The 19,211-nt window shown below is 36.8% G+C and overlaps 2 protein-coding genes across 3 annotated transcripts in view; one reads left to right on the top strand and one right to left on the bottom strand.

Annotated features, from left to right (window-relative positions):
* The window catches only part of LOC134754417 (MICOS complex subunit MIC27), a 28,595-nt gene extending 12,332 nt beyond the window's left edge, over positions 1-16,263 (top strand). Inside the window, exons 4-7 of one of the 2 annotated variants that reach the window (XM_063690740.1) lie at positions 814-923; positions 4,363-4,498; positions 4,655-4,835; positions 16,143-16,263. In XM_063690740.1, coding sequence (XP_063546810.1) covers positions 814-923; positions 4,363-4,498; positions 4,655-4,827 — 419 coding nt within the window. In that variant the 3' untranslated portion in view covers positions 4,828-4,835; positions 16,143-16,263. Of the gene's footprint in view, positions 1-813; positions 924-4,362; positions 4,499-4,654; positions 4,910-16,142 lie in introns of those variants that run through there. The other variant, XM_063690738.1, reaches the window with a different exon arrangement.
* A 9-nt stretch (positions 16,264-16,272) lies between these two features.
* Positions 16,273-18,937, bottom strand: LOC134754205 (probable ATP-dependent RNA helicase DDX23). The gene has a single exon (XM_063690366.1). The coding sequence runs from the start codon at positions 18,818-18,820 to the stop codon at positions 16,304-16,306; it is 2,517 nt and encodes an 838-aa protein (XP_063546436.1). The 5' UTR covers positions 18,821-18,937; the 3' UTR covers positions 16,273-16,303.
* Positions 18,938-19,211: the final 274 nt, after the last annotated feature.

The following is a 19,211-nucleotide window of genomic DNA, read 5'->3' on the forward strand; positions in this document are numbered from 1 at the left end:
TTAAGTAGCTTGACAGATAACAAAACGTAAAACGCTCATGATAATGGTTCGTTCGATATTAATTATCATTAAATAAATGGTTTGAGAATCTAATAAAAAATACCAAATTTAGCTTTATTTAATGATTTTAAGTCATAAACCTTAAAATTCCATAAGAAACGTTTGTTTTTTTAGAATGATGTTAAATATAATTCTGAACGCACAAGTTGAGTCGATGCAATTTCAAAACGCATCGTTGACATTTCATACATCAGAAATGTCAACATTGTCAACAATTTTTTTACTTAAAACCTTTTCTCACCGACTCGCGTAAAAATACACAACTTCCAGAGTTTTCTGTTATAATATCGTAAAGAAATGAGTGATTCCAGTGATGAAGATGATCTAACGCCTGTGGATGTTGCACTTTCCTCGCTATAGTGAGGTGAAAAGTTTTGTGTTACACACGGGCGCAAATGTATTTTACTTCTCGTGTGTTGAAACACTCGCGGGTAAAATACAACTTTGCACCCTTGTATAACAAATAACTATTTCCTATTCCTTAAATGTCATGATGTCAACTAGCAGTAAAGCAGTCAATCACTCACTCGCAACGGACCACAGCGTGCACCACCACTCATGTGCGCGCACTCTGCGACCTTACTGACTATAAATACTATGAAGATGTAGTTTTCCTATTCCTTAAATGTCATGATGTCAACTGGCAGTAAAGCAGTCAATCACTCACTCGCAACGGACCACTCATGTGCGCGCACTCTGCGACCTTACTGACTATAAAAACTATATTTTTACACAGGTCCTATTTGATTTCAGGGATTGTTAGATATCTCCGTGAAGAGGAAAATAAGCAGGTGCGCACCGGTGCCGTGGTTATTGGCGGCCTCACGGGATTCATCTTTGGGCTTCGCGGAGGGATAACAAGAGTAAGTAATCTTTGGTTAGTAACCAAACAAACCTTAGGGCCGGTACAGACGGACTGCAACCCAACTGCAACTTGTCTGGGAACAGCACGCTGACGTCGCAGTTGGCGTGCAGTCGGCGCGGCGTGCTGTTCACATATAAATTGCAGTCGGGTTGCACCCTTAAGCATTTTTATTTATGGGTCCAAAACAAACAAAGGAAAGTATAAAGTAGGGTCTTTTTCCGGAACCTGAACATCCACATCCACATCCCCTAACTAAATCTTGATACGTAAAATTCTAATCATAATAGGTAGAGACAATAGAAGCTAGTTTTTTTTTGTGTACAGTCAGCTGCAGAGAAAAGGCACCCCCCCCCCCCCTGCATACAAAGTTCTGTAAATTAGTATGGACGTGGGGTACCTTTTCTTGACTAGTGATAAGCTTACCTCTAGAGTCTAGACCAACGGACCCAGCGGTACTCAACCTTTTTTTATGAGGGCCACAAAGACAGTTATGCCTTGTAGCCCCGGGTTGCAAGATGAATTTGGAATGAAAGGTGACGTTCAGATGGATGTCTACCAGAATCACCTGGCGGGCCACCTTTTTTTTTTGTTTTCGGAGTGGGAAATGCATTTACGCACCGTCCCCCCGGCCGCGGGAAGGCCATTGATGGGGGGGTGTGTGGGACTCGCCGCTCCTGTCCCCTCTCATCTGGCGAGAGGGGAGGGAGAACTTGGCCCTAACCTGGCGGGCCACCTAAAACAGCCCGGCGGGCCGCAGGTTGAGTACCGTTGCTCTAGACAAATAGGTACACAAGTGTTAGTCTCTCATCAAAAAAGAAGATGAAAATAAAGTACTATTAAAGTGGTTTGCCACATTCATATGTGTAAAAATCAATCAAACCAAAATTTTGGGAGGACATAGACACAATAGATCTACAGGCCACAGAAATCCTATCGAAATACAATCATAATTCACCAAGACGCACAGACACTAATTGGACGTATCTACTTTTGCGAAAGAGATCAGTCCTCCAAAAAAAAATAGGTAACTGGTTTTTGACATACTTAAGTTATTCCCAGAATTTGATAGGTTGGATCATTTTCCTTAGATTACGTCCAATAATGCAAAATAATATGTAAGCATAAGAATAATAACAGGACACAACACTCAACCGAAATAGCACCACTAGGGCCGCGAACTGGACGGGGTCACTATCAAATTGACCTCGTTAAACGACCATTTCAACTAGATGACATAAAAACATTACACAATCCAGACTTTTCGCTTCTTGACTGTTTAGCGTTCATGTCTGTTTAGTAATTAAGACGTTCTAAGATACAAACGTGTTGCTACCGGACCATTTAGCATTTGTGTCTATTAAGAAACAAAGACATTCGAAGATAAAGATGTTTTGTTGCTAGATCATTTTAAATTGTTACGTTGTAAGATCCAGACGTTTAGCCAAAGAGGCATTTAGCATTCATGTCTATGTAGTTACAAAGACAACACAATCCAGACATTTCAGCTATATTGTCCTTTAGCGATAAGGTAAATTTGATAGTGACCCACTGGACGCAAGCGGCGCGCGGCGCGGAGAGCGGCAAATCAAGGCCGTTGATATATTTGGTTGCGCTGAGTGCAATGCAATCAAAGAGGATATAATATGATAGAGCGGTACTGTCATAGTAAATTTTGTAACCACTGTAAATTCACTGCCATCTATCGACACACTTTAAAACTAAAAATGAAGATTTATAAAAATACGATAAAATGTATTTAAATATGGATGTGATTTTTTTTATTTGCATTAATTATTTTTATGATTTTGACCCATGTTCTTTCACTGATATGCGTTAAATTGTTAAATAACAAACGAAACCGTCAACGCCCTCTATACGAGAGTAGGCCAAAGGTAGTGGCGCCATCTGATCGAGAATCAAAGTTTCGTGATTTACGAGCCACGTTTTTTCCTTAGACTGTATCCATCTATTACGGAGTTATATCTATCTTTGAATGCAATGTATGAATGGCCGCGACCTTATAACAGGTATTCCCATATGGGGCATTTTCTATGATAAGGGACCTTATTGTCGATGGCGCTTACGCCGCACAGCCTCGCGCGGCATTGTATTTATATCGGAGCATCGTTTATAATGGCGTAAGCGCCATCGACAATAAGGTCCCTTTTTATAGGAAATACCACATATGCAGAGCATGCATCGCGGCGTTCGAAACAACTAGACACATTTTATTAGTCTGTAACTCTGTTGAAGCATGAAGCAAGCAAAATATATAGGACAGAGGGTTAGAGGGTTACTGTCATAGTAAATTTTGTAGACACAGTAAATTTACTGCCATCTATCGACACACGATTAAAACTAAAAATGAAAATGTATAAAAATACCAAAAAATGTATATGTATATACATATATGTATATGGATAAATTATTTTTTTATTTGTATTTATTATTTTTATATGATTTTGACCCATGTTCTTTCACTGATGTGTGTTAAAATTGTTAAATAACAAGCGAAACCGTCAACCCCATCTGGCCGAGAATAGGACAAAGGTGGTAGCACCATCTATGCGAGAATCAATGTTTCTTGATTTCCAAGGCACGTATTTTCCTTAGACTTTATTCATCTTATACGGAGTTACATAGGTGTTTGGTTGAAGTAATACAAATGCATCAGGGCGAAGCGAAGCGACTAGGGTCTCCGAGCACCCTTCACGAATCACGAAGCATTATGGAATCTTAATACATAAGCTTTGTGGTACACGTACAGCTGGGCTGAACGTGAACCGACTAGCGCTACCTCTTTTCAAGTCCAAAAGGTACTATGGATGTTGACTCGCAGGAAACTAACACTATCCTAATAGTACATTATGATACAAGTGTGCTAAGTTGGTTATTACACACGAGGCGATATTGTGCGCGCTAACTGTAAGCGATCGCGCAATAAGAAAGCCGATGTGTGTAATGACCAATGCACACGCGTTTCATACGACGTTTTTCAACACACTTGCGAGAAAAAAAGAAACTTTCATATTAATCAAATTTTAATAGTTAAAACAGTTAGTATTGTGTGTTTCATCTGTTATATTCGTACTGCCGGCCGGCCCTCGTTCGCCCCGGCCGCGGGCGGCGCGGCGGGCGGGCCGGCCGGGCCGCACGCCGCGCAGGCGATCGGGCGCGCCCGTGCCCGCCAGTCCGACCAATTAAAGAAGGCTCCCTTTCCATGCATATTATTAGCAATCAGTTACCTTCTTAACTCAATCGGATAATATAATGAAAAAGCACGAGTGGAATAATACGCTGAAAGAGCACGCGTGTTTAATATCTAGGATTATGAGCCAAAAATCGCTGGAATAAAAACGTCGTTTTGAGCAAGTGTGTTGAAAAAACCTTTTCGCAATCAACCATCTTATAATATATGTCCCTGTAACGTGTTCCAGAGAGTCATCTATGCCGGGCTGGGTACCACAGCCATGGGTATGATTTGCTTCCCCGAGGAAACAAAAGAGTTTTCCAAGAACAATGGAGCGCTTGCAAAACAGTATATCAACATTGCATACAACTTTCTGTATGGAGGTGACTATTTTTTTCTCATATACTTATTTAAGTGATATTAGTTGTTTGTTACAAACATTCAAATATTTTCTCAAAATTATATAATTTATATGTTTAAAAATGTTTATCAATATTTTTTCAAATATAATAGCCAATGTATTTTTATTGTTTGTGTAGTAAAGCCAGGTGACCCTCAACTGGAAGTTCATTTCCCTGAGCTGTCATTTCCCAAAAACTTTTCGGAGTTTGTGGACTTGAGTGGCTCAGTGGCTTCGTCCGTGAAGCAGGCTGTCATGCCGCCGCCCACTAAGGAAGCAGCTGATCCTAAAGCAACAGAACAAAATAATTAGGTGGAATTCTCAGTCAAGTAACAATTTAAGCATGCAAATGGGTATTTTGCTTTGTTATTAAAACTTATGTGTTATTTTTTCATGTTTCGGGTTTTATTTTTGACTATTTTTTATTATGACATAGTGGTAGGCCTGCTGTCATCATATATGCTTCCTTTCTATTAACTATCTTTTTTTTTGCTTGATTATGCTGTGTAGGGTTTCTGGTTTCTAGACCTTTTATATTTCTCGAAGCACGGGAATTCTCGAGTGTCTCGAGAAATTTTGAGTTTCATAAAACACCATGTTCTTTTAATTTTTCTGCTTTATTACAAATCAAACTCATAGGAGTCGTAGGTGAAATCAATAATCAGATAAATGGTAAGTTTTTAGTTACCCTATTAATAATCATCACGGTATTAATAATCAAAAATTCAACAACAAAGAAAAAAAATAGGTGCAGGCGTTCGTGCCGCGATATTATATGTGCTATAGTGTATTTCTTTAGGTATTTAACAAAATGTAAACAAACCAGAATATGGTATTTTATAAGCCAAGAATATTCAAGTCTAATTGACTTGAATATTCTTTGACTTCATTTAACTCGGTGTGACAAACTTACAGAAGTTTTACTACGTAATACTGGGACTGGGGGTTACGTACTGTGGGGAGAGAGTAAACAAGTACAAATACCTCGGATACTGGCTCAACGAGAGATGGGACCCAGAAATGGAGATACGTACAAGAATAGAGGTGGCCAGAAGTGCCTTTATGAAAATGAATAAACTATACATAAACAAAAACATAAGAATGAAATTGAGATGGAGGTTAGTCAAATGTTATGTACTGTCGATCCTGATGTATGGGTCGGAAGCGTTGACTCTAAATAAGGCTACAATCAAAAAACTAGATGCTTTTGAAATGTGGCTTTATAGAAGAATGTTAAAAATATCTCGGGTAGATAAAGTATCTAATAAAGAGATACTAAACAAAATGAAAAAGAAAATGGAAGTAGTGCTAACAATAAAAAGAAGAAAAACAGCTTACTTCGGACATATCTACAAAATAGTAAATACGAAATATTGAGAAGTATAATAGAAGGTAAAAGAGGTAAAGGAAGACCTAGAACAACATGGAGTAACAATATTAGGGATTGGACCGGTACCAAGGACGCTGCCACTCTTTCTAGAACAGCAAAAAGTAGAGAAAACTTTCGCATGATGATCGCCGACATCCGATAGGATATGGCACCAGCCGGGCTAGCACATGATTGGCGCGAGAGTATCTCGCCGGGACATAGACTACCCGTCCCTCTTTAATTCATACTGTTAGTAAAAGACGGGTAGTCTATCTCGCGGCGAGATACTGTCGTGCCGGCCTACAGAAGAAGAAGATTAATACTCAACGTAATAATGAAGCTGCTAAAATTGTGCTATTTTGCTAATAGGCATATTTATATCGAATGATTTGATTTATCAATAGTATGTTCGTTTTGTAATATTTGCTATTACATGGCCATGGCCCTATAATTAGTTTTTTAGCATGAAAAAGAAGATGTGATCTACTATAGACGTGTCTTTTTATTAAAAAAAAAACTTGAAAAATAAGTCACGGCAAATATATAACAGTTATAAATGTTATGATAAATCATATTATGTTATGATAATTCTACACCAAGCCAGACGACGCAACGGAGCCACGCTGTTATGTCGTCGCCCAAATCTTAAATACTTAAATTTTTGTGTTTTCTCGTAGGGTATTGTATCTTTGTATTTTTATTTGTTTTGTAGTTCGCAGTGCCTTGGTAGTAATACTGTAATGCTGTGTAACTAATTTGAATAATAATAATTAAAAAAAATATATATACGATCTTTTACATTATTTTGCTTTCCTAAGTAATAGTTAATAATTGTTTAAAAGCGGTTTTCAATGAAAAGGCGCTTAAAGATTGTTTATCTTTTTTCTAATGCTAAAAATAAAACAAAGTACCGTCATGGGGTAAATAGGGACGCCCCCCGCCGTCCCAATTCACCCCGGACGGGACAAGAACCGGGAATGATATTTAACTGATAATTTAAAAGAAAATATGTTCTTTTTTTGATTGTAAGTATATACATACAGATTGGTCCCGTTTTTGTCAAAAAGCAGTTCTGATGAAGGGATCCATGAGGAATCGAGGGAACTCCTCAAATGTTAAAGGCATACATATAGTGATTTTAGTATTTTCATCAACAAATCAAGCACTTACATTTAAAAAAGTGACATTTGATGAAGTGGAACTGCTGATGATGATATTACACACCAAGTATAGTATCTATCTACTCCATGCTGACTTTACGATACCTGTATTCGGGTCGGCTAAAAATCTCCCGTCTTTCCTACCATCCTGACTGCAAACCCTACACTCCAGTCCTATCTACTGGGTGCTCCGGTGTCTCGGGCAGGCTGCGGGTGCCTACGGAGGGGTGGCAGGGGTTGTTGCTTGTTTATTAATAAGCCGGTTTGCGCGCGTACTTTGTTTGATTCCACGTTTGAGGCTTAGCCGGTGTGAGGTGACGCTGACATACTCCACCGACTCGCTGCCACTTAGGTTGAATCAGCAGAGCCAGGCGAGCTTACAGTGCTATTTTGTATCATCATCGCCTCCCCCTTGTAGTCTCCTCTTCCTAGTCCTTGCTGCAGGATCTGCTGGCTGGAGTTACCCCAAGTATTAGTATCAGAATCGTGTGGGGGTACCATTAGAAAGCTTGCAAAAAATTGAGTCGATGGACTGATTTTGACTTCATTTTAGACTGCAGTAAAAAATGCATTTAAAGTTGCGAGTTTTCATACAAAGAGATTCGCCTCTGTCCTGGGAATTATCGCAAAAACTATAGCTATCAGGCAGCTAACCAGTCAATAACCAACTTAAACGAGCATGAAGACGCGGGGAAAATTATCAGGACAACAACCATACCTTTACTAGTTTTTTGACTGCAGCCTGATCTTAGGTTACTTAGGGAATCAGTACTTGGTAATTCTGTACTTTACAATGGTTGACCTATACCTTAAAAAAACAACCTTATTCGAATAGAAATAAGTTTAAATTTGGAACGGAATTTTTCACATACTTAAGTCATTTAGTTAATTTGTTTGTGGAATTTATATTATGTGTATAGAGTTACTAAATCGTAGATAGCTAGATAAATTAATTTAAAATTTATTTAATAGTGTTGATGATTTCTAATGTTGACTATGACTGACAGTTCAGTATCTGATTAGTCAAATTACTGTCGAGTTAAGTAAACCTGGATAAGGAACCACCACCAATCAATTGGAGATTACCCAATCTCCCAATACAATTTAAAAAAAAACTTAAAAATGATAAAATAAATATCTATATATAACGTAAATTGATAGCCTATATTAATCAATTAATTATTGTTTTGTTATAGGAATCGAACTTTATTCAAAACGTAAAAATGGCAATATGTCCGCGCATGTTAGAAAACTTTTACTTTCATATTTCAAATGAAGTTTTCTCAAACATAAGTGGAAATATTGTCATTATTTTCGTTATAATAGGCTGCGACACACCGTGTTAGGCGAATCAAGTCAACTTTCTGTAGTTATTTAGTCTTTGGCTACAATAACTCCAATTTTATTGCACTTGGGCTCAGCACAAGCATACAGAGTACAAGGAAGGAACGGAGCGACGAGTGACACAGCCTCCTCGTCTCAAAGCTAGCACACGACTGCCGGCCACGCTTTTTTTGAGCTGCATACGCACGAAATGTTAAATAATATTCGATTTCTTTAAAAAAATATAATTTTTTTACATTATGAAACGTTGCATTTGTAGTGCCTGTTAAAACATTTTTTTAGGTTAAAAATAACTTTAATCGAATAAACCGTTTAGGAGATATAAGCAAAGTTAGTCGCAAAACGACCTGTCGTAATGTTCCTTTTATGCAGAAACTAAAAGTTATAGGGAAGAAGTCAAATGTTAGGAATGTTGTACATAAAATGGAGATTAATATATATTTTTTTCATATTTTTTTGTTGAACCGTTAAGCAGATATATACTCTAGAAAGTAAGAGTTTACGGCCAACAATAGCGACTAGCGCCTTAAGGTTATAACAGTGCCAAAGATTGTAATGCAGAGAGGGAGGGAGAATGAGGTGGACTCCGTGGTGGCTTCGTCGCTGCGGGAAGCGCAGCCCCGCCGCCCTGGCGTAAGAAAGTGCGGCACCAACGCTCGCCTCCGCAGCTTCTGCTGTTTGGTCGCCTTACTTTGGTGATTAGCGCTGAATGGGTTAATATACCCTGACAGGACGAGTTTAATTTTTCAAAAATGAAATTTTTGATTTACACCAAATTTTGTACCGTAATGTGGGTATGGCCCATGCGGTCAAATCCATCATATGGAAATTTCCCGTATGACGGAATTGGCCAGTGACATTACATTACTTATACTAATTTAGCATTAAATCCTTCTGTTTCAGTTATAGTGGAGTCAATATAAAGTTTAAGTTACATTAAATGCACACTCAAATTTTTCTACATGGGTGAATTCTATATCATATTGAATACCCGTCTGTAAAGTAACAACTTGATATCAGTTCCCGTTTTTGAGAAATAAAACTTTTTTTTAAATCTTTTATACTACTTAAACAATAATTCCCACATAAGATATTTTTCGTAGAATGGGTTATGAAGGTTATACGACTACACGGTCAGAATATCTCTCGACAATAATGTAAATTATAGATTTATTGAAACAAATTATTATTTTGTAAGTTTTTCATGACCGAAGAACTCCCACACCGAGAGAAAAGTTTACTATGGTGGTTATGAAGTAGTTGTATCGATCATGTTTAAAAATCTTCCGAGTCACTACTATATTTGTAGAATAGCAGCAAGATTTTGGAAACAAACAGCAAATAATGTTCTGCACAATTAATGGACATTTCTAGTTTTTTGCCAGTAACTGCACAAGTTATGGAAGAATAACGTATTCATTTTTCTCTCGATAATTAAATCAATTTCCAGCATAAAAAAATTAAAAAGTATGCGGTATTTCCAGGCATTCACAGAGGCCAATTCGAACTTTATTTAAGATGTCAATAATATATCATTTTGTTATTATTCGCCCGACCGTCTCGCTCGCTCCAAAACATATTTTAACTAGTACGAGCGAAACGCACACGCAAATTAAAAAAATGATATCTTTAATAACAAAGTTCGAATTAGCCTCAAGGTATATTAGGAAAGTATACCTTATGGCTTATGGCATTGCGTTAAGGTTCAATAGTTCAATGCATTAAGTGTCTGTCTTTATATGAAAAACGATAGCTGTCAAATTTTTATATCTATTCACAAAACGTTTAGAATACTGGAACGATTGATTGTTCCTCATAGTCATACTTGTTATGGCCATTTTTTGCCCGGATGCTGCACTTCATGATAAAAGCAAGCCGCTTTGCACAGTGCTAGTAAGGACCAAACTGAGTGATTTGACCCGCAGCAGCGCAAGTTTCACCCCTTAGGAACAGAGATGGCGCCACTTCTTTAAAAAATATTTCAAAAAATTCTACAAGCTAAACCAATGAACCGATTTAAATATTTAATATCTCAAATGAAAGCTCATTATATACATTACTTTAAAAAAAATACTAAAAAAATATATACTGATTACTTTCGACAAAAAACGGCATCTTAAGTTTTTTTTTTACTCGATTGATAGTTTTTACTTGGTTTCTCAAAAAAAATGTACGGAACATGAATAGCTTAATACATGTATATATTACTGAATAAATAACAAGTATTATAAAAAAAAAACCGACACCGATACCTCTCATACTTCACGAAATATAAAAGTTTGAATGTGAGTGTAAATTTCTTCAAAATATATTTAAAAAAATTCTACAAGCTTAACTATTTGACCGATTTCAATGTTTAATATCTCAAATAAAAGCTCTTTATATACGTTACTTATAAAAAAATACTCATAAAACATATACTGAACCCTTTTGGCAAAAAACGGCATCTTAAGTTTTTTTTCTTACTCGATTGATAGTTTTTACTTGATTTCTTAAAAAAAATATTATGGAACATGAATAGTTTAATAAATATATATATAGTACTGAGTATATAAAAGTATTACAAAAAAACCCGACACCCATACCTTTCAGTCTTCACAAAATATTTAAGTTCAATTATGCACGTTCTTACAAATAAATCCTTTAAAAGAAATCTTCTACCGCAGTAAGTGCACTGATTTTAATATGAAATGTGTCATATGAAAAGAAATCACCCAATTTATTTTAATAAATAAAAAAATTATAAATAAAAACTGAATAAAGTTTTTTCCTGGTGGTGAATTACAAAAAAATATAACAAATCTAAAATTAGGAATTATTTTTATTTAAAGTGACTACATTTGTAAACAAAAAACTTAAATGTCCTCTTCGGGTTCATATTTCATATTTATTTATTGCAACCATGGTTTTATAGGTATTACAAATTCTTGGTAGTTCCACATGGACCCCGTGGGGGCATAACAATATTACATGCATACTTAGGATCTAATCTTAAATCTATGTGTATAATATAAAAGTAGGTCAATTTAGTAGTTTTTATACATATAAGCCGAATTGAATCAGGTAATTGTCAGTGTATTAAATACAAAAATAAACGGGCAACTAATTATTATTAGGTGATGTCAAATTATATGGTTCACGGTAGATGTAAAACTGAAAAAGAAAAGTCGTTTTGTTAAGTACTCGTACCATTCCAATACTACAAAATCACTGATCATACATGAACTGGTTGCTGTAGATTACTGTTGAATTATTTTTGTGCCTAGTTGATAACCATTAAACCTATAATTTTGTGCCAGACCTATAATTAGTGGTCAGCATGCAAAATAACCCTGGATTGAAAAGTACATTAACTTACTTTTGATTTGTACAGCCACATTTGCATGATTTACACTGGGCTGTGCATGGCCAGCTGACGCGACGACACCCACAATGCATAGTTTCGCAGCCAGATTTGCAGCCACAATGGTCCAAGAGGCTTAATTGAGACCAAATCGCTGTAAATGCCGACCATTCCGGAGTCCAACTCTCTTTTTCCTCAGTCCATCCCCAAAAAGATGTACATGGTATGGAAACTTCTAGTTTCAGAGCGTTTCCCCATATATGGCCCTCTTGGTAAGCTGCTCGAAGTGCATGTTTATAGAGAGCAGCTGATGTAGGTGGCAGGGTTGGCAGGTTCTAATTTCTCGGCCAAATCAGATTTGTTCCCTGAACGACGCCCTCCATTGACTGACAACGAAGGTGGACAAATTTGGTTTTCGTACTGGAAGAATTCGTTCAGATCAAGCTGCCTTTCTCTGGCCACTATAAAAAGACGGGAAAATAGGAGTATGTCAACTTTTAAGTTTTTGATTTTGTCAGTTGTCAGGTGTGTAACTACATATTTTAATTTTAGTATAAAGTAACCCTAGATTTGTGTTATTGTTTGGCCAAACGGAACACATAAACGTAAATGAAGTTCACAAATATTTGTTTGCTTCAAAAAACAAGCTTGTGTCAAGCCTGCCACCTACATCAGCTGCTCTCTATAAACATGCACTTCGAGCCGCTTACCAAGCGGGCCATATATGGGGAAACGCTATGAAACCAGAAGTTTCCATACCGTGTCCATCTTCTTGGGGATGGACTGAGAAAAAGAGAGTTGGACTCCGGAATGGTCGGCAGTTACAGCGATTTGGTCGCAATTAAGCCTCTTGGACCATTGTGGCTGCAAATCTGGCTGCGAAACTATGCGTTGTGAGTGTCGTCGCGTCAGCTTACCATGCACAGCCCAGTGTAAATCATGCAAAGGTGGCTGTACAAATCAAAAGTAAGTTAATGTAATTTTCAATCCAGAGTTATTTTGCATGCTGACCACTGATTATAGGTCTGGCACAAAATTATAGGTTTAATGGTAATCAACTAGGCACAAAAATAATTCAACAGTAAATCTACAGGCACAAAATTTTTCCAACAGTAATCTACAGCAACCAGTTCATGTATGATCGGTGATTTTGTAGTATTGAAAAGGTACGAGTACTTCTCAAAACGACTTTTTTTTTCAGTTCTACATCTACCGGTGAACCCGAAGAGGACATTTAAGTTTTTTGTTTACAAATGTAGTCACTAAATAAAAATAATTCCTTATTTTAGATTTGTTATATTTTTTTGTAATTCAGCACCAGGAAAAAACTTTATTCAGTTTTTATTTATTAAAATAAATTGGGTGATTTCTTTTCATATGGCACATTTCATATTAAAATCAGTGCACTTACTGCGGTTGAAGATTTTTTTAAAGAATTTATTTGTAAGAACGTGCATAATTGAACTTAAATATTTCGTGAAGAATGAAAGGTATGGGTGTCGGGTTTTTTTGTAATACTTTTATATACTCAGTACTATATATATATTTATTAAACTATTCATGTTCCATAATTTTTTTTTATGAAATCAAGTAAAAACTATCAATCGAGTAAGAAAAAAAACTTAAGATGCAGTTTTTTGCCAAAAGTATTCAGTATATGTTTTTATAAGTAGTATATATAATGACCTTTTATTTGAGATATTAAACATTAAAATCGGTCGAATAGTTTAGCTTGTAGAATTATTTGCAATATATCTTGAAGAAATTTACACTCACATTCAAACTTTCATATTTCGAGAAGTATTAGAGATATCGGTGTCGGGTTTTTTTTATAATACTTGTTATTTATTCAGTAATATATACATGCATTAAACTATTCATATTCCATACAATTTTTTTGAGAAACCAAGTAAAAACTATCAATCGAGTAAAAAAAAAAAACTTAAGATGCCGTTTTTTGTCGAAAGTAATCAGTATATATTTTTTTAGTATTTTTTTAAAAGTAACGTATATAATGCGCTTTCATTTGAGATATTAAACATTTAAATCGGTTCATTGGTTTAGCTTGTAGAATTTTTTGAAATATTTTTTAAAGAAGTGGCGCCATCTCTGTTCCTAAGGGGTGAAACTGCCGCTGCTGCGGGTTAAATCGCTCAGTTTGGTCCCTACTATCACTGTGCAAAGCGGCTTGCTTTTATCATGAAGTGCAGCATTTTGTTCATAACAAGTATGACTATCAGGGCAAATAAAACTGATTCAGCCCGGTAGCCACGAGATCGTAACGCCCCCCAAAAGGGGGGTGAAAGGGTCGGCTCCCCAAGTCCAATCTATGCTATATTTCTTCCTGTTCTTAGCAACTAGGGCAACTTATATATCATTTTCGTATAATTTAGGAACGAGGAATTCATTTTTGAAAAAATTCTTAGACCTTTCCATACAAAAAAAATGAGTTGTTTACTAAAAATTTAAATGTTATGTAATTTTTTGTGACAATTTTCCCTGTTACAATTACAGTGTGGCGATTTGCACTAAATAAAAAAATGGACAATGTAGCCCATTTATTGTTCATTCTGGAAAATATCACTTTAAAGGAATAGCTGCCGAAACGCCTGTCAAAAAAGAGGCGTTTTTTCTTACTAAGCGGCGTTTTAAGTTTCCAAGTTTTTATTCCTTACTTGTTGTTTTTATTCCTCACTAGTTGTTTTTATTATTTTTTCGCAACTGTGTTAAAAAACGTCGTTCGATACACGTGCGGAAATGTCATTCTTCACTCGTCCCGAGTCTTGCCAAGATACCTATCTCGGTACTCGTGAAGTAATGACATACTTTCCGCACTAGCATCGAAATGTACTATTTATTTCATTTGGGCACCAAGAAGTATGTTGGTAGTAAACCTTTTTGCGAGTAAAATAGTATGTAATAATGATTTAATATAATATTGTTAATTAACTAAAGTTTCATTATTGCGTCATTTCATCTCATAACCCATTGAATTGAATGACCTTTTTCACGTTTTCTGCAGCAATGCAGTCGACTGCAGCAATATTGAAGCGCGACATTGCTGTCGACTGCTATGGCAGTAGCCGTAAATGTCATAATCAAATTTCCTGTCTGGATTTTGACGTTCATTTAAAATAAATAATCAAAGGGGATCATCGATTTTGGGCCCGGAGGACAAACCATCGCGTATATTATGGTACACTACACAGATGGTTACAGTAATTATAAACGCATTTGATTACGGAAAAAGATATAATATTGGGTGTAAATGAAACGGGAATGTATTATACAATAAAATAAATTATATCTATTATTAATTTCCGTAAATCACACCATCATCTTTATTAGCATAGCATAGCTTAACGCTCAATTTCGTACAAACCGTGAGGTTTTCACTAAGGAGTTTAAAATTCTCTTTGCACTAAACTTTATGGTTGGTAAAAAAGTCTGTATTCTAATTTGGCACTAACTGCCACTGTCTGTCATTGCTATGTCATAGCCTCATAGCTGACATACGTAAGATATATGCCGCAATGTATGCATTGCGCGTTTTATCGGAGCTTTGCCTGAGGTGTGTTAAGTAAGCGCGCAATCAAAATTATACATGCGTAAACAATCGTTACGCGTACCGATGAAACTGGGTAAGTTAGTCATGGGAGAATTAACGGTCGACCGCATCGCGAACTCTCGGCAGTTCAAGCGGACCGATCGTCTACCGCGAACATTGAAGTGAGACGGAGATATGGAAGTCGATCAAACGTTCTCCACAGTGAATCAGTACCCGTCAGTTAGTGCCTGCGTGGGTAATTTAAATAGCTTGGACGTCGTAATAATTATGGTTGTATTCCATACAATATTACATATACGTGAGATTTTTTTTTGTTATTACACTAACATGAGTAAGAGATTTATGAAGGTGAAACAAAAGTCGAGTGTCCATTTTCTATAAGCAACAAAAAAAAATCGAAACAAAAATGGTTAATAGTAATTAAACGGATTCATTTACGTTAGAGATTTTTTTGTAGAATATAGTAAATATAAAGAGCTTAATTAACATGTAATTTTTATGTACACATTAGTTGTTATTTTTATGTAAAAAAAAAATTTTAATAAAGAAAGTTATTGGGGGCAGGTTTCTGTGCCAAGCTGGAAGAAAATATAAATACTTAATGAGTATATGCCTGAGAACAGCATATTAGAAAATCTCTAGTGTGGGGATTGATGTTTTGGTTTATTTCTCTATTTTAGTAATAATTTGGATTTATAAAAACAAATTGACATATTTTGTGGAGATTTTTTTCAAAATATATTATTTGTAACATAGGTAATCACATCTCAAAAAATCTCTAATGTGAGAATTAATGTAGATTTCTCATACATTTTGAACTGTGCGGACCGGCCTATTACGTACGTATGACGTCCTATTTGTGACATGGAAATCTTTGCCACAACTACAATAACCAAGAAATGTACTTATATTCAGTTAAGATAGTCTTTTAGTGTCATTTAAATAAAACATCGCCATAATCATAGACCAAGTTTTTATTTAATGATCCATAATTTATACTTGAATTAGGCAAATATCATTTCTTCCCGTCTCTTTTTAGTGACCACAGTGCCAGGCTTATGCTGAGCCTCAGGGTGATTCATCAGTTCTGGTGGGCATGTAGAAACGGAGCTTTGAAGTAGTACTTGCTTAAGATCATAGAATAAGGCTGAATCCTCCTTTGTCACAAATGAAACTGCTTTGCCGGTTTTACCGGCACGACCAGTACGGCCGATACGATGTGTGTAGTCCTCAATCGTTTTGGCCATATCATAGTTGATGACCATGCTAACATCCTTGATGTCAATACCACGACCAGCAACGTCAGTTGCCACAAGGATGTCTTTGGTTCCGTTCTTAAGACTTGCCAATGCGAAATCACGTTGCTCTTGCCCTTTCCCGCCATGTAGCGTGCAAGCATTGAAGCTCAGCTTCTCGAGACCTTTAGCCAAAACATCAGCTCCTTTCTTCTGGTTCACGAATATGATTATTGGAGGTTCAACATTGCGTTGCAATATCTCTGTCAGCTTCCTACGCTTCTCGTTTTCACCGATCATGTAAACGACTTGTTCTGTACGATCAACTGGCTTTCCTACAGATCCTATGTAGACAATAGCTGGTCTTCTGAGATAGCTCCTCGCTAAGCGCTCCACAGCTGGAGGCATTGTAGCTGTGAACATGACAGTTTGTCTGTATTTCTTTTTGGAATTGTAATTTGCCAGTAATACAGAAGCATCTTCAGCTGCATCAGTGTCAGGTTTAATATTGGACACAGGCATATATTCAAGAATTTTCTGCACATCAGGCTCAAAGCCCATGTCTATCATACGATCAGCTTCATCCAATACTACATAAGTACAGCGATTCAAAACCAGGTATCTATTTTCCAACACATCAATGAGTCGACCAGGTGTAGCAATGACTATTTCACAGCCTAACCTGAGCTTAAACCCTTGATCCTCTCTGGAGAGCCCTCCTACGACAACAACTGAAGTGATACCTAAGGGCACTCCAAACTTATTTGTTTCCTCTTCTATTTGTTGTGCCAATTCTCTTGTAGGTGCTAGAATAATAGCATAAGGTCCTTGATCAGCATCTTCCAATCGTTCATTCTTGGGCAGGGATTGAATCCAAGTTAGCAATGGTATCAGGAATGCCAATGTTTTCCCAGAACCAGTCTCAGCTACACCAATAATATCTCTGTTCTGCAGACCAATAGGAATGGCTTGACGTTGAATAGGCGTAGGGCTCTTGTATCCCACCTTATTAATGATGTCCATGACATCACTATGAAAACCAGCTTCTTTCCATGATCTGATGGGATTCGGAATCCTCCCACCTTTGATAGTAATGTTATAATCTTCTCTGAAAATTCTCCAATCCCTTTCAGTCATTTCATCTTGATCTTTCTCTGACCAATGTCGGTCATCCCATTTTTGTTTGTCTTCCTTCTTTTTAACTTTTTTGAGACGAAGTTTCTCTTGTTCTTTTTCTAATTCTGTTCTACGTTTTTCCAGAAGATTTCCATAAAATTTGCTATGGTCTTTCTTCTGAGCTTTAATATCAATACCAGCTATGTGCCCACGACCAAAGAACTGCACTTGATGTCTATCTTTATACAAAGCATTGTAATCATTTGATGTATCTTCAGAAGCATCCCAATCAAACACAAACTTGCGATCATTAAGTCGCCTCACCCTCCTCTTCTTTTTCACAATGCCGAGATAGCGAGCCTTTATGGCTTCTTCTTCCCGTTCTTTATCTTTGGTTTTACCATATTCTTCATTCTTTTCTTTTTTGTCATCTCTACGATCTGTTGTTGACTTTCTTTCATCATACTTACGGTCCCTTTCTCTGTCTCTATCCCTTTCCCTCTCTCTGTCTCTGTCACGTTCTCTCTCCCTGTCTCTTTCACGGTCTCTATCTTCCCTGTGTTTCCTATCTTCATCCTTTTTAGAGGGCCCTGTAAGGTCAATAGTTGTTATAGTAGGCTTAGCCACATTTGCTCTCAATGCCTCAACTTGTTCCCGACGTCTCTCTAGAGCAAGTGCAGCTCTCTGTTCTTTTGTTAGGAAAACTGGCTTACTCCTTGCTTCTTCTTCAGCTTTTTTCTTAGCCAGTAATTCTTCCAAAGACAATGGTTCACGTTTGACCGGCTTTGAGATTTCTTCCTCCTGTTTGTTTTCCTGAGAATCTTCATTCAATTTACCGTCATCTTTTTTACCTTTAGGCTTGTCTTTATCTTCATATCGTCTCTCCTTTTCCTTTTCTTTTGCATCTCGTTTCTTTGGGCTTCTGGATCGCGCGCGATCTTTTCTATTAGGGCTCCTAGAGCGGGCACGATCTTTTCTGGTGGGGCTACGAGAGCGATCGCGATCTTTTCTTGCAGGACTTCTAGATTTATCTCGATCCTTTCTCGGGCTTCTAGACCTCTCACGACGTTTTGTCTTTTCTCGATGAGACTCGCGGTCGTCATAACGTTCTCTTTCACGTCTCTCCCGAGATCGCGACCTGCGCCTATCCGGGCTCCTTTCCCGACCCATTTCTAGTAAAAATGATTAATGCGATTACCGTTATCTCGCGAAACTTTCATCAAATTACGAAAATATCCAAATTGTCGTAAAATATTTACTGAAATCTGTACAGTAGTACTCAACAGTCCAGCGCAAAGAGTATAATAATATATGTGGTGCAGTGTTGCCAGAACCCTTCCAGCTTATGTACGTCCGTACGTCAAAAAAGGTACGATTTGGGTAAAAAAAGTACGGTTTTTTTTCTTAGTATAATTTTATTAAAAAAACAATATTTGTATTGTACACATCTTTATATAGTAGCCACAAATTAGTGTATTGACGTCATATTTAACCAATTATGTTTCACATTGAGAAAATCACACTCAAATCGAATCACTGACTCAGTAGCAAACCACGAAGT

Source organism: Cydia strobilella, chromosome Z, assembly GCF_947568885.1.
Source record: "Cydia strobilella chromosome Z, ilCydStro3.1, whole genome shotgun sequence".
Classification (NCBI taxonomy): domain Eukaryota; kingdom Metazoa; phylum Arthropoda; class Insecta; order Lepidoptera; family Tortricidae; genus Cydia; species Cydia strobilella.